Source organism: Vombatus ursinus, unplaced genomic scaffold (assembly GCF_900497805.2).
Source record: "Vombatus ursinus unplaced genomic scaffold, bare-nosed wombat genome assembly UNPS02004276.1, whole genome shotgun sequence".
Lineage (NCBI taxonomy): Eukaryota > Metazoa > Chordata > Mammalia > Diprotodontia > Vombatidae > Vombatus > Vombatus ursinus.
This window is the reverse complement of record NW_020944054.1, coordinates 1138194-1153128: the sequence shown is the minus strand read 5'-3', so window position 1 is coordinate 1153128 and position 14935 is coordinate 1138194. Positions and strand designations below refer to the sequence as shown.

The window sequence follows — 14935 nt, the reverse complement described above, 5'->3', positions numbered from 1 at the left end:
CTTGACTCAAGTGGGATGAACTGTTAGATGGGGGGGGGCGGGAATACAGTTTTTTTTTCAGGTTCAGAATCTGGGCCTGTCAATGCCTTGCTTGTAGAAAATTGAACTCTTGACAAAGTCCCACTTAAATGATTTCATCCAGTAGCTTGGGCTGAAGCTGTTAAAGGCTGGGGTACCAAGTTCAACAGACAATTTAGACTCCAGTTCTGCTGAGATTTACATAAGGCATTTTAGGGATTCAAGAATCAAATGGGTTTGCCATCAGGATGCTGGAAGCTTGAAGCTTGTGAAAGCCTGAAGGCCAGATAGAATATGCAAATGCACTATAGGTATTGCTGGGTAGATAGAAAGCTCAGAGTTCTCTTTCAAACTACGTGTTTTGCTAGCATTTCTAGCAGAAGTAGGGATGTGATGCAAAAGGTAGCTTGCATGGGCATTGGTCACTTTGGAACATGCACCCTTATTTTTTAACTCATTTTTTTAGCCACAGATGCATAAGTGCTTTCAATCTCCTTATCTGCAGGGCATGTGTGGCTGAACTCCTCTCGGGCATAGGCATTTTCCAGATAGCGCCAGACTCCTGAGAATTCAGCAGGGATGTCAAAGTCCCGGTATTTCTTGGCAACCACCTAGAGGACCAAGTAAAAGAGAAGGAAAAAAGCTGTTGATATTTGAAGCCATATACATGGCAATGGTAGTAAAAAGTGACCATAATGGGCATTTTTCAGTAGATATGGCCTCCTAAGCCATGGCGCGCTATACCTTGGTGCTGTTATTATTGTTTCTCACCTTGATGATGTGCAGTTTAGGGAGCAGGTTGCAGTCTGCCAGGGTCAGCTGATCTCCATCCAGGAACATCCTTTTGGAGACCACTACTTCTTCTGTACTGTCCTGATCAATTTCCTCTGGAAGGGGGGTTGTCAGATAGATGTCTAGACGCTTAAATTCCCTCAGCAAAGCTTTCTCCAGATCTGAATCATTCAATGAAGTCACAGGTTTATTTTTAGATGCTTGACTGTCATTGTCAAATGCCTCTCAGCATGCTTATTTTCCCATGTTTTTACCTAAGATATCCCACATGCTAGACCTTGTTGATGGCTTCAAAGTCCACTCAGTCATTCTACTTTGGAATCAATTATGAGACATAGGAGACACTGGCAGAGGACTGCCCAAGCATGGCATGCCCACATCAAAGAAGGTGCTGTGCTCTGAGCAAAGCAGAATTGCAAGTAGCAAAAGGAAATGTATGGTGTGCAAATTTGGAGCCATCTCCACTCCAAAATGTTCATGTGGACTATTTATGCCTGACCTGTGGTAGAGCCTTCCAAGCTCAAATTGGTCTGATCAACCACTGTCGGACACACTGAAACTTGACCCCAACATCGTGATGTCATTTTGGCCCTCTTCAAGATCTGAGGACAACCAACCAACTGATTTCCTTTATTCATTTAACCAACAGATATTTATTTAGTACCTGCCTGCTATGGGCTAGGCCTTGTACTTGATGCTGGTTTAGCTAGAAGGGTAGGTAGGGGTAGGATGGATAGAACTCCAGGCTTGGAGGCAGTTAGGAAATCTGACATCCAGTCCAGCCTCAGACTCTTACTAGGCTGTGTGTCCCTGGGCAAGTCACTTCATCTCTGCCTGCCTCAGTTTCCTCAACTTTAAAGTGAGGATATTAACAGCACCTATCCCGCAGGGTTGTTGTGAGGATCAAATGAGACTGTAATTATATAGCACTTAGCACAGTGTAAGTGCTATATAAATGTTAGCTATTATTATTGTTAGAGAGTGGAATACCATAGGCTGCCATATGGACTGGACTGGATTGGATTAATCAATTGATTGGTTCATACTTTCTCTTTTCCTTGTTGTATGGGTAAGATGAAAATTTGGGGAGGACAGGAAGGATTAAAGGAGAGTACACAGGTCACCACAAACCAAATGTGTTTTTAATCATGAGGACAGGGTTACAAGGGATCTTTGCCCTATGAAGATTTTCTTTCCATTCTTTGGGGATGGGTTGGCACATGGAAGGGAGGTGATGAGAGAAAGAAAATGAGGGCACTGCTTATCGAGGGTGAGTCAATAAATGTAGGAGCTGGTTAGTGGACAAGAAGATGAATGTGTTTCACTTCCCATTCTAGATGGTTGACCTAACTAACACTGCTCAAAATTGCTCAGCAGCATTACCCCCTCTTCTCTCCTTCCTGCCCACCCCCCCATCTCTCTTTGTCTCTGTCAGACTCTCTGTCTCTGTCTGTCTCTGTCTTTGTCTCTGTCTGTCTCTTTCCTTCCCTCTTGCCCCAGAATGCTAGGTAGTGATTCCTTGTCCTTTCTAAAGTTGATCCTTAGTAACCTGTAACCGTGATAAGTTCTTTCTCACTTTCTTTAGGACACTGTCCTTGGACCTCTCTTCCTCTCCTTCTTTTCTGTCCTTTGGAAATCTCGACTATGTCTATGGCTTCAACTAGCACTCCTATGCCAATGATTTCCAGGTCAATATCTGCAGTCCTGACCTTGCTTCTGAGCCGCAGAGTCACATTTTTAATTGCCCATAGGACCTCTCCACTTAACTTTCTTGCCAGCAAGTATCTTAAAGTTGTGGTTCAGAGAGAGCTTGTTATTGTCCTTAGACCCGCAGCTTTTGATTTCATTATTTGTAGTGCCACCATTCACCTAGTCTCCCATTCTCTAAATCTTAGGGTTATCCATGGCTTTTCCCTTCCTCTCATCTCTCAAATATAATTAATTACCAAGTCCTGTTGATTCCACTTTTACAGTATCTCTCCTTCTCTTCTTTCTCCCTCTCCCCCTCCTCCCACTGCTCCTCCTCTTCTTCTTCCTCCTCCCACTGCTCCTCCTTCTCTTCCTCTTCCTCCTCCTCTTTCTCTTCTTCCTTCTCCCCAACTGCTCTTCCTCTTATTCCTCCTTCTTGCCCTTCTCCTACTCTTCCCCCTCCCCCTCCTCCCATTGCTCCTGCTCTTCCTCCTCCTCCTCCTCATTCCTCCTCTCCCTCCTTCTGTTGCTCCTCTTCTTCTTCTTCTTCTTCCTCCTCTTCCTTTTCTTCCCCCTCTTCCTCCCCTCCATTCTAATCTCAGTACAGTACAGGCCTTCATCACCACCTTGTCTGGACTATGACTATCACAGTAACCACCTTAAAATCTTCATGTCTCCCTTCTCTACTCTCTCCAATCCATTTTTCATATACCTGCCAACTAATCTTCCTTCTGGGCAGGTCTGCTTATGTCCCTCCTCTGCTAAACATCTTCAGTGTCTCCCTATCACCTACCCAGTAAAGTTCCAACTCCTCTGCCTGGTGTTCCAGATGTTTTCTAATCTGCCATCTCTCTCTACCTTACCATTCTTATTGTATAGTAAGTACTCTTATCCATGGACCCTGAGCTCAAGTAAAATTGGAGTATTCTTGTCTTGAACTCACTATCTGCTTTCCTAATTCTATGCCTTTGCTTATAGAATTTTCTATGCCTAGAGTGTCCTCTCTTCCCTCACCTCCATCCTTTGCCTATTGAATCTCTACTGCTCCCATAAAACTCATCTGAAATGTCCATTCTTTGAGGAAGCCTTCTCAAATCTGCCGGACCCCTAGAACTCACATAGCATTTTGTTCGGGCCTCTCTAATGCCATGTATGATTGTGTAATACAGTTGTCCATGTTAGGAGCATATCTCCCTACTGACTCCACGGGAATGTCTTATTGACAATTGGTGTCTCCTGCCCAGTAAGGGCTTGGGTGACCTCTGCTGCTATTAGTACTGCAGGTCTGGTGTTACTGACTCAAGTGGGATGAGCAGGAGGATGAGGGCAAGAACAGTTTTCCTTCAGGTTCAGAAGTTGGGTTCACCAATGTCCTTAGCTTGAAAAAAAATGATCTCTTGACAGAAATTCAGTTATAAAACTATGAGTATCAATGAGTAATGTCAGAGAGAGGGGAGATAAAAGGCTAAGCTCCATTGTAAACCATGTCCAAAGAAACACATAAGTGTTACCTTCTCTGGGACTTGGTTCCATCTCTTGTAAAATGAAGCTGGATTGGGTAACCTCTAATGTTCCTTCCAACTTGAAATATATTATTCTATTTTTGTTATTTGAACTGAGACATAGGGAAATAATTATCACAGAAGAAGGATTCCATTCTACATATATGCTATAGTGATTAGTACCCTAGAATCTAAGAGGCAGCTAGGTGGCACAGTAGATAAGAGTGCTGGAACCAGAGTCAGGAAGACCTGAGTTCAAATCTAGCTTTAGACACCTGATAGCTGTGTGATCCTGGGCAAGTCACTTAACCCTATTTGCCTCAGTTTCTCATCTGTAAAATGAGCTGGAGAAGGATACAGCAAACCACTCTGGTATCTTTGCCCAAAACAAAACAAAACAAAACAAAATAAAACCCAAATTGGGTCATGAAGAGTTGGACATGATTGAAAAAATGACTAAACAATAACAAATCCCCTAGAATCTAAGATGGCAGATAGAAAATGTGTCTTACGTTTATTGGTATCCTTTTGTGTATTCTTAATGTATGCAGAAAACTTGGCAAAGATGTCGGACCCCACATCAAAGGACTCCATATACTTGGGACTCAAACGTGGATACCTTAGGAGAAAAAAAGATATGCCCCCAAATAGGCTTTAGTCAAATTATCAACTTTATCCCCCTGGGTTTTGGAGGAACACTGAAGCAAAACAACCAATATATCTATCGGTTGTTAATCACAACTCCTAGAGTCCATGTCCTACTGGGACAGATGAAGGAATCACCAAGGAATGTGTCCTTCTATTTCTTGGGCCACTATGCAAATGGACTTTGTAAATCTATATCTGCAGTTAGGCCTGCTACAACCCCTTTGCTTCCAATTCAGTCTGGTTCTCCAGATCTGAAGAAGGCATTTCCCTTATAGAATTGATGTCATACACGGGAGTTAAGTCCCCAAGCCAGCCCACCTCATTCTCTGAAATGAGAAAGAAGGAAGAGAGGATAGATCAAGATAGAGAGGTCTCAAGGTATACAGGAAGGGGAAAGATGGTCATTATCTCAGCAGAGCAAAGGGGGACATAATCTAAAAGAGATAGGTAGAATAGGGGCTGAGAGAGGAAAAAGTTTGGAGTACTCAGTTGGGAGACAGTGTGATAGGGAATGAATCCAAGATGAATAAAAGGATCAGTCAGCACTCATGAGGTCTCAGCTGAGATTAGACGGCACATATACGTAGTGAACAATTTCCTGATTTTCTCCAGTATGCTCAAAAACTCCAAAGGCACACAGAAAGTATTCAGTATTCATAAAGTATTCAGACCCAGAGTTGTAGTTTTCCAGCATGGGAACCCACAGTGAAAGGACATGGGGGAGGACAACACCTTGTGGAAATGGCAGATTTACAAGGGCCAAACTGGGCTGGGAAGGCAGTGAAGCCAAAGAAGGGTGATGGACTAGGAAAAGAAATTCAAGATGGGGGGACTTGGGGTGCCACAAAGGCCAGGGGCAGGCTCCCTCCCAGGAGTGAGGAGGTGGGACAGGATCAGAGATGGGCATCTAAGCATTCAGGATCTTCAAGGTGAAGCAGTTTCAGGTGGTGACTCAGATCTTGAGTGTGATCTACCCTGTAGGTAGTTAAGGTAGAATCCATCTACGGCAGGGCTTCTTAACATGGGGTCTGTGAAATTGCTTTTTTATACATATTTTGATAACTGCATTTTGCTATAATTGGTTTCCCTTAAAATCCCAATTATTTTATTTATTTTATTCATTAGTTTTTTTTTATTTTTTTTATTTTGTTTTTATTTATTTATTTATTTAAAAATAGAGAAGGCATCCATAGGCTTCCCAGACTGCCTGCCAAACGGGTCCATAACACAGGAAAAGTTATGAACCACTGAACTAGAGGAAATGGGAGGTGAGGGTGTTAGAAGGTTGGGGAAGAGAGGCAGGCCATAACCAGGTGCTAAGGTCAACCAGGATGAAAGGAGAATATCTCAGAGGCGAGGGGAACTAGAACTCAAAGCCAGTTTGGGTGTTCACCTGCAAGGGAGGGAAACTGAGGCAGTTCATTTCAAAAGTAATGGTAACAGGAAGATAATCCTTCAAAGGAGACAGCCTAAAGCTATGAATGTGGGTGTGGAAAGATGAGTGAGCAACTGGAGGGTCCCATGCAGAAAGGATGCCTGCCCATGTGGTGTGTTTAGGGCAAAGCCAAGTTTGACAGAAGGGTCTGGCCGTAGACAAGGGTCTATCACAGGAAGAGTATCCCTTCCTCATGTTATAAAAACATAAGACACTCAGATGAAAGTAGGTCTGCCCCATCTCACTGTGACCACTGGGCTCATTATAAATACCCTATGTGACCCCGCTTTTACTTCCAAGATCAAGTATAAAATCTTCTCCAGATAAGACAAATCGGCACAATTAGTATCATTTCCCACTCTTCGGGAAAATGAGCAAGTGGTTATTTACAAGAATATCAAGAGAATAAAAGAGACGTCTGGCCCTTAAACTCCATAGCCCTAGAAGTGAGTGAGTCAGAGGTTTTGAGGGGTGAACAAACGGAAGAGTAAATTCAATTGATCCACTTATGGCAGGGAAGGACGGGAAAAATTCTGTACCTTGGAGGAGCCAGGACCTGCTCTAGAAACTCCTCGATTTTAATGAAGTCTGTCTTCAGTTCCTTGTTAAACAACAAGAAAGGAGGACTGGTTCCCGGGGCTAGTTCTTTCAGTTCTATAGGTTTCCTAGAGGGATTGGAAAGAGAGGGTTATTTGCCAAAAGGGTCAGACTCACCTGGGTGCATGCAGTGGCAAAATTCTTCCTGCAGTGGGAACCAGATGAAAATGTAATTGGGAAATGTTAAACAAAATAAATAAAAATGCAATGAAACACTGTTGTTGTTTAATCGTGTTGGACTCTCTGTGACCTCATTTGGGATTTTCTTGGCAAAGATACCAGAGTGGTTTGCCATTTTCTTCTCCAGCTCATTTTACACATTTACAATTCACAGAGGAAACTGAGGCAAAGAGGGTTAAGTGACTTGCCCAGGATCACAACAGCTACTAAGTGTCTGAGGCCAGATTTGAACTTAGGTCTTCCTGACTCCAGGCCCAGCACTCTATCTACCACACCACCAATAGATCATGTTAATTCGTGATTTTCTAAGTCAATATGAGACCTGCAGGGATCCATTTCTATTTGAGTTTGATACCACTGATTTAGACACTAGAGAAGCCACCTACACATTACCTAAGGAGATTACAGAATAAACTGTGAGAGCAACAAATGAGAAGGTCTACCTACTCAGGGCTAATAGAAGGTCAAGGACTTCCACCAAATAAAGAAAACTGATGATCACTTTATACTTTTTGATAGTTGTTCATAAATTATTCTGTCCCTTTACCTCTCCTTTTGGTCAATTTTACTCTTTGTGTACATCTGTCAGCAGGCAGATAACCAGCCAGTTGGTCAAGTACCTATTAAGTACTTTCTATGTACCACTGCTGGAGCTACAAAGCAAGTCAGAACCAGTCCATGCCCCCAAGGAGCTCACAGTCTAATGGGGGAGACAACATGCAAACCTGTACAAACAAGCTAGATAACGGATTAATTGGAAATAATCAAGATGGAAGGCACTAGAATGAAGAGCAATTGAGAAAGGCTTCCTGTAAAAGGTGGGACTTGAAGGAAGCCAGGGGAGCTGAGAGGCAGAGATGAAGAGGGAGAGTGTTCTAGTTTGGGGGACAGAGAGAGAAAATGCCCAGAGTTAGGAGACAGGGTGTTTGTTTGAAGAATAAGGACGGCGTTGCTGGATCATAGAGTGCCTGCAAAGGAGTATGGTCTAAGAAGACTGGCAAAATAGGAAAAGGCCAAGGTGTAAAGGGCTTTAAAAGCTAAAGGGAAGATTTCAATAGCAGGGTAACATAGTCAGACCTGAGCTGTAAGAACATCACAGATCGGATACTTCACTCACCTAGGGTGAGCACAAGTGGGGAGTCAAGGATGACATTGAGCCTGGATGATTGAGAGGATGGGTGGTGCCTTTGATAGCAATCTGCTAGTTGAGAAGAGAGGAGGCTTTGGGGGGAAAGATAATGAGTTCTTTTTTGGACATAAGGAGTATGAGATGCCTTTGGGACATTCAGGCAAATGAAGATGCAAACCCAGGGATCAAGAAATAGGTTATGGTTGGATTAAAAAGACCTAGAAATCATCAGCATAGAAATGATAATTGAATCCATGGGGAGCTGATGAGATCACCAAGTGATAAGAGTATAGAGGGAGAAGAGAAGAGGGCCTAGAACAGAGGCTCAGAGTTAGTGGGCATGATCTGCATGAAAATTCAGTAAAGGGAACTGACAAGGAGTGGTCAGCAAAGTAGACAGAAAACCAGAAGAGAGTTAGTGTCCTGAAAACCTAGAGAGGAGGGAGTATGTATAAGGAGAAGGTGACCCACAGTGCCCAAGGCTGCAGAGAGGTCAAAGAGAATGAGGATGGAGAAAAGGCCATTGGTTTGATAACTTTGGAAAGATGATAGTGGCCTCATCATTCACTATCTTAAGTGAATGATGAGGCCAGACTACAGAGGGTTTAGAAAAGAGTGAGAGAAGTGGAGGCATCAAATGTGGAAAGCTTTGTCAAAGAAACATAGGACAATAGCTAGCAGAAATGGTTGAATCAAATGAGAATTTTTTTTAAGGATAAGGGAGACATGTGAGTGCTTGTAGGCAGCATGGAAGCAACCGATAGGTAGGGAGAAGTTGAAGATAAAACATTGGGAATGATAAGAAGGGCAGTCTACAGGAAAAAACAGGAGGGGATGGGATCATAGCTGTACTTAGAAGGACTGGCCTGGGCAAGAAGAAGGGCCAGAGACTAGACACCAGAATGGAGGAGGAAATAATGGAAGAAGACATATGAGTTATAGGAGATGATAAAGAGGAGAAAATGGGGAACCCATTGACTGGCCTCAGTTTTGGTTTTTTTTTGGTGGAGTATGATTCTAGGTCTTCAAGTGAGAGAATGGTGCAATGGGAGGCTTGAGGAATAGCAAGAAGGTTTGGAATAGCTGCTGTGGGTGTCCTGGCAAGCACAGGTTCCCCAAGACTTCCTGTGAAGGCTGAAGGGCAGTCATCCTGTCATCTGTGCCAGGGTCATCATCAGTGATCAAATTAAGTGATTTGAGAGGATTGCCTTGCTGCAATGAATGCCCAGTTATGATTAGATAACACAAATTCATAGTGGACCTTAGTCAGTAAATGGAATTTGGGAGATGATCCATCTTCTTTTCTCTGGGATTTAATTGAATTCAAAAAATATTTCTTGGGAGATAGTAAGATGAAAAACAATTATTTTAAAATTCCTCAAGGAATGTATAATCTATTAGGGGAATGTGACATGCACATGAATAACCAGAATACAAATGAGAAAGTGCATGGGAGAAGTCAAACCATGAGGGATGTGGATGGAGTCAGGGAGGTATAACTTAATATCTAGCCAAATAACCCAATACCATGGCTATCAGGAAGAGCCTACTCCAAATCCTGAGCCAGACACTTGGATGGGTTGTGTCACCCTGGGCAAAGGGTTAGTCTTTCTTTGAACCTCAACTGTCTCATCTATAAAATGAGGGTAATGAGAGTGCCTATTCCACAGGGTGGCTGTGATTACCAAATGAGATAATGCATGTGTAATCTGTGCCACCTTTCTATTTTTTCTTTATTTAATATTTTATTTTCCCCCCAATTACTGGGTTACCTTTTCAAATGACTATTTTCCTCTTGGCTTGGGCCAAAGTAGATTTGAAGAGAGAACCTGCCAAAATAGTATGTGATGATCCTGGCACACCATCCCCCTCAAAAGGGGTCTTGGGGAGCCTTGATGAAGCAATGCATAGAAATGGATAAAATGATAGGCCAGAGGACTATGAGGCCTGTACTCTGGTATAGGAGGTGAAAAGCCCTAAGCTCCTGCCCTGGGCACACAAGGTGAATTTGTACTTAAAAGGTATTCCAACTGTCCTTGGAGAGTAAATGTGGATGCTAGTGGCCTTGAGACAAGGAGGGCCTCCCTGTACAGAGACCTTAGAGCGGGGGGGCTGCTAGCCACTTGCTATAGAGGGGGCTTATGGTCAGAGATGGCCACTGGATCCCTCCCAATTCTGTAATTCTGGGGGAGGATTTAGAGGACAGAAACTAACTGGCCTCCAGATTCTAATGAGAATAATGAATAATGACAAGAATTGCAATTCAGATAGCAAAGTGCTTTACATGCATGATTTCATTTCATCCTCATAACAGCCCTGTAAATGGCACACTAATAAGTGTGTACTTATCTCCCTTTCTAGATCAATTAAGCAATCGGTCAACACCTACTATGAGAAGGCACTGGACTAAGTAAGCACTAGGGATAGACACACAATTCCTACTCATAAGGTACTTACAGGCCAAAGAAGAGACAAGGACATATACAAATGGATATAGCATAAATAGAAAGTAAACCAATATGTTACATGCAGACACACACACACACACACACACACACACACACATTAAGTACAAGGTGGTTTGGGAGGAAGGGCACTAACAGCTGGGGGAATCAAGAAAGGCTTCTTGCAGAAGATGGTGCCCAAGACCCATCTTAAAGGAATAAAGGGACTCTCTGGGGCAGTGGTAAGGAGACATGGGAAATAGCCAGGACCAAGGTAGAGAGCTTGGAGGTGGGGTGTCATGCATGAGTGAGAAACAGTGTCTTAATGGCAGATCATGGGAAAGGAAGGCTGGGAAAATGGGCTGGGGTCAGGCTGCAAAGGGTTGTAAATGCTAAATAGAGGTGATTCTATTTGATCCTAGAGGCAATAGGGAACCACTGGAGTTGGGTAAGCAGAAGAGTCACATGGTCAGATCTACATTTAAGGAAAATGACTTTGGCAGCAGAATGTAGGATAGACTGGGATGGTGAGAGACTTGAGGTGAGGAGAACTATTAGGAAGCTGTTGTGATGATTGAGGTGAGAGGTAATGAGGATTTAAACTAAGGTCGTAGCTGCGTGAGTGGAGAGAAGGCTCTGGATGCAAGAGATATGTTGTGATGGTAGACATGTCAAGGCTTGGCAACTGATCAGATATGGGGTGGTGAGGGCAACTCAGAAGCTGAGGAGAATGCCAACTATAAGAACCTGAGGCACTGGAAAGATTGGCAGAGATTAGGCAGTAATTAGGCAGAGAGAGGGAAAGATAACAAGTTCCGTTTTAGACCTGTTGAGTTGTCCTCAGATAAGGAAGCTGAGACAGACTTTAGGTGACATGCTCAGGGTCACACAGCTAGGAAGTTTCTGAGGCTGGATTTGAACCCAGGTCTTCCTGACTACCAGTCCAGTTCTTTGTTTCCAATGCTACACTGCCTATGGAGGCTGATGGAGTCTTCACAGATCTTGTTTCCCAGGTTTCTAGGCTTACCTGCAACTGGGAAAGACCAGTGACATCAGCTTGGGGTGGGATGGAAACTTCAATAACTGAACATGTTTCTTCATGTGCCTCATATTGTGCACTAGTGTCTAATGTAGGGGGTGAGGGCCGACCTGTGATTTTATTGGTGTAGGGATTTTCCTAAGTGCATACTCCTTTAACATAGTGCTGGGCATGGCATAAGTACATAACAGAAGTAGCTTGTTATAGAGAGTTCCCTGGGACACTGAGGGCTTAAGTGATTAGGCCAGGGTCCTTGTGTCAGAGGTAGGATTTGAATCCAGGTACTCCTGGCTTTAGGCAGCTGGGTAGTGAAGTTGCTAGAGTGCTGGGCTTGGAGTCAAGAAGACCTGAGTTCAAATCCAGCCTCAGAAACTTCCCAGCTATGTGACCTTGGACAAGTCACTTAACCTCTGTTTGCCACTGGAGAAGGAAATGGCAAACCACTCCAGTTTCTTTGCCAAGAAAACCCTATGGATATAGGTCCACGGGGTCATGAAGCATCAGACCCAACTGAAAAACTGGCTCCAAGTGCTCTATCCCACACTCAATGCTCCCTTTCAACATCTATCTTGTAGTAAAAGATCTTTTTGAAATGACCTAATGTGAAGTGACGCTCTAGGTTCCACCAAAAGCGAAGGTCACATAACATGCTAGATTATCACCAGTTGAACCTGAGAAGTCCTATGGTGGCATGATATGCCATTCTCCCAGTCTTGTCATAACTGGGCCAAGCACAGGGTCGAGGCAGTCCTTCACTTCTGTCTCGGTCAATCTTGGGCCCCATTATCAAACAGGTCCTGCTTTCTCTCACCTGGTCATGTCAACAGTTGTCACATTGAACTTGACTCCTTTCAACCAGAGGACCATGAAGAGGCGCTGGCAAAAGGGACAATTTCCAATGCTCTCCCCATCAAAACCAGCCTGTCAAGGGATGAAAAAGGAAACATAAGACATCTTTAGCTGAAAGTGGAGAAAAAAGCAACTCCACAATCTTGTTTTCATATTTAAAATAGAGAGTGTAGCAAGTTAATCCCAAAAGTTTAGCTAAATCAATGAGCGCTTATTAAGTGGTTTACTGTGTACCCAGCCTGTGCTAATCAGTGGGGATCCAAAGAAGGGCAAAAATGGCTCCCAACTTGGAGGAGCTCACATTCTAATTGGGGAGACAACATGCAGACACATATATACAAATAAGATGGAGATAGGGTAAATGAAAGGTAATCTGGGAGGCGAATGGAAGGGCGGACAGGGGAGGGAAGAGGAGAAGATCTGAGCTGAGTGGAAGCCAGGGAAGCCAGGAGGTGGAGGTGAGGAGAGGGAGCATGGCAGGAATGGGGGATAGTCAGTGAAGAGCGACAGAGACAGAGAGTATCACATGTGAGTGGAGTATGACGTAGGAGAGGGCCGGGTTATGAAGAGATTCCAAAGCCAAACAGAGGATTGTATATTTGGTCCTAGAGCAAAGAGGGAAACTGGAGTTTATTGAGGAGAGCAGCCTACTCAGACCAACACTTTGGCAGCCGAGGAAGATGGGCTGCAGGAGAAAAAGGCTTGAGGCAGGGAAGGCCAGCAGCAGCAGTTTGGGCAGAAGGTGACGAGGGCATGAATCAGAGTGGTGGCAGTGTTAGAGCACCTAGATGAGAGCTAGTACAAAGGTAGACATGCCAGGCATTGCCAAGTGATTGGCTATGTGGGATGAGTGCAAGTGAGGAACAGAGGATGTTAGCAAGGTTGTCAGCCTGGGTGACTGGGAGATTGGTGGTAGTCTTGGCAGTAATAGAAAGGTTCAGAAGAGCGGAGGGTTTGGGGGGAAAGATAGAATTCTGTTCCAGACATGTTGGGTTTAAGATGACTACAGGACATTCTGTTTGAGATGTTTGAAAGGCATTTGGAGATGTGAGATTGGAGGTCAGGAAAGATGGTATAGCTTATAAAGGAAGGAAGTCATTTTCATAGAGATGATGGGAGCTGAGATCACCAAGCAAGGTAATCTAGAGGAAGAGGGCCAGGTCAGACCTTTGGGAGATACTTAGAGTTACTGGACACGACCTAGCTGAAGATCCAGCAAAGGAGACAGAGGAGTGGTCAGACAGGTAGAAGGAGAACCAGGAGAGAGAGAGAGAGAGAGAGAGAGAGAGAGAGAGAGAGAGAGAGAGAGAGCAGTGTCAGAGAGAAGCTTGAGAGTATCCAAGAGAAGAGAGTGATCGATAGTGTCAAAGGCTGCAGAGAAGTCAAGAGGGAGAACTGAGAAAAGGTCATTAACTTTAGCAATTGAGATGATTAGTAACCCTGAAGAGAGCAGTTTTGATTGAATGACATCAGATGCCAGATGCATCAGTGGTTTAGGCCACTTTTTGTCTTGCCTAGCTTCCTGGGCAGCTTTATTACCTAGTCATTTGACAGCTAGACTTGATTGGTGGGGTTACAATACAAATATTTGGTAGGCCCTACTGGGACTGTCCTTTTAGAAAATAATTCATGCTTGTGTATATATTCTGCTGCATTTCAGTGTGTTGTAGAGGAAGCAGAATGCCTTCAGTAGGGAGAGGGGATGGATGACCATGGCCTCTAGTTCCACAAACCTACTCGTAGGCTCTCCTAGCCAGCCATTTTCATGCATACGTAGGGTATGTGTGTGTTACCACGTAGGTTATATGTGTACACATGGGTTGGTCTAAATGTGGCTCAAAGGGAGCCATTAATAGATATTTCTGGAGTCTCCCTTCTCCAAGGGAGTTTTGCTACCTGTCAAGCAGGGAGCAAGAGATTGGGGCCATGAAGTTGACCACTTCCCTCAGAGAGGGAAGGCTGGGCTAAAAATAATATCTGTCACCTAGTCCCATTATATTGCTAGTCTAAGGGAAATAATTTTTTTTTTTAGGAAAATAATTTTTTTAGGTTCGAAGTATGCTCCTGTGGCCGTTATCCCTTGATGAGGAGTGCCCTAAACCAGAGGTGTCAAACACAAGGTTCATGGCCTGAATGTAGCCCGCAACACTCCCCAGTACAGTCTGAACCAGATCAAAATGGAATTGGGAAATATTTTTAAAAAACAAAAATACAATAAAATGTAGATAACATTACATTTTAAAACTAAGTTGAAATGTGGCCCACGGGGATCTTTTTCTTTTAACCAATTAGTGGCTCCCATTTCTATCTGAGTTTGACAGCATTGCCCTAAGCCCTGTCTGAAGGCTTGACCCCCTTTCCACCAATGCTAGTCACACAAAGACTATTACATAGAGCGAATAGCAAATAAACACATTTCTCCAACCTCATAGCAAAAAGTCAGAGAAGTTATACTAATTCGAATATACCAGACAATACCCAGAATGAGTTCTTCCACTGGGAATGAGATAGCTCATCCAGGGGGAAATTCCCCTGTCACTAATGTACCCCATTAGTGCCAGGAATAGGCACGTGATCGAGGTGCCAGCTCCTCTATGTGCCTCTATGGTCTTT

The 14935-nt window shown here is 43.8% G+C and overlaps 1 protein-coding gene across 1 annotated transcript in view; it reads right to left on the bottom strand.

Moving 5' to 3' along the window:
* Window positions 1-210: 210 nt before the first annotated feature.
* CLIC2 (chloride intracellular channel 2) overlaps window positions 211-14935 on the bottom strand; it is a 31662-nt gene continuing 16937 nt past the window's right edge. Inside the window, exons 2-6 of the mRNA XM_027877688.1 lie at window positions 12285-12394; window positions 6624-6749; window positions 4514-4620; window positions 790-971; window positions 211-629 (exon numbers count right to left, since the gene is read on the bottom strand). Coding sequence (XP_027733489.1) covers window positions 468-629; window positions 790-971; window positions 4514-4620; window positions 6624-6749; window positions 12285-12394 — 687 coding nt within the window. The 3' untranslated portion in view covers window positions 211-467. The remainder of the gene's footprint in view (window positions 630-789; window positions 972-4513; window positions 4621-6623; window positions 6750-12284; window positions 12395-14935) is intronic.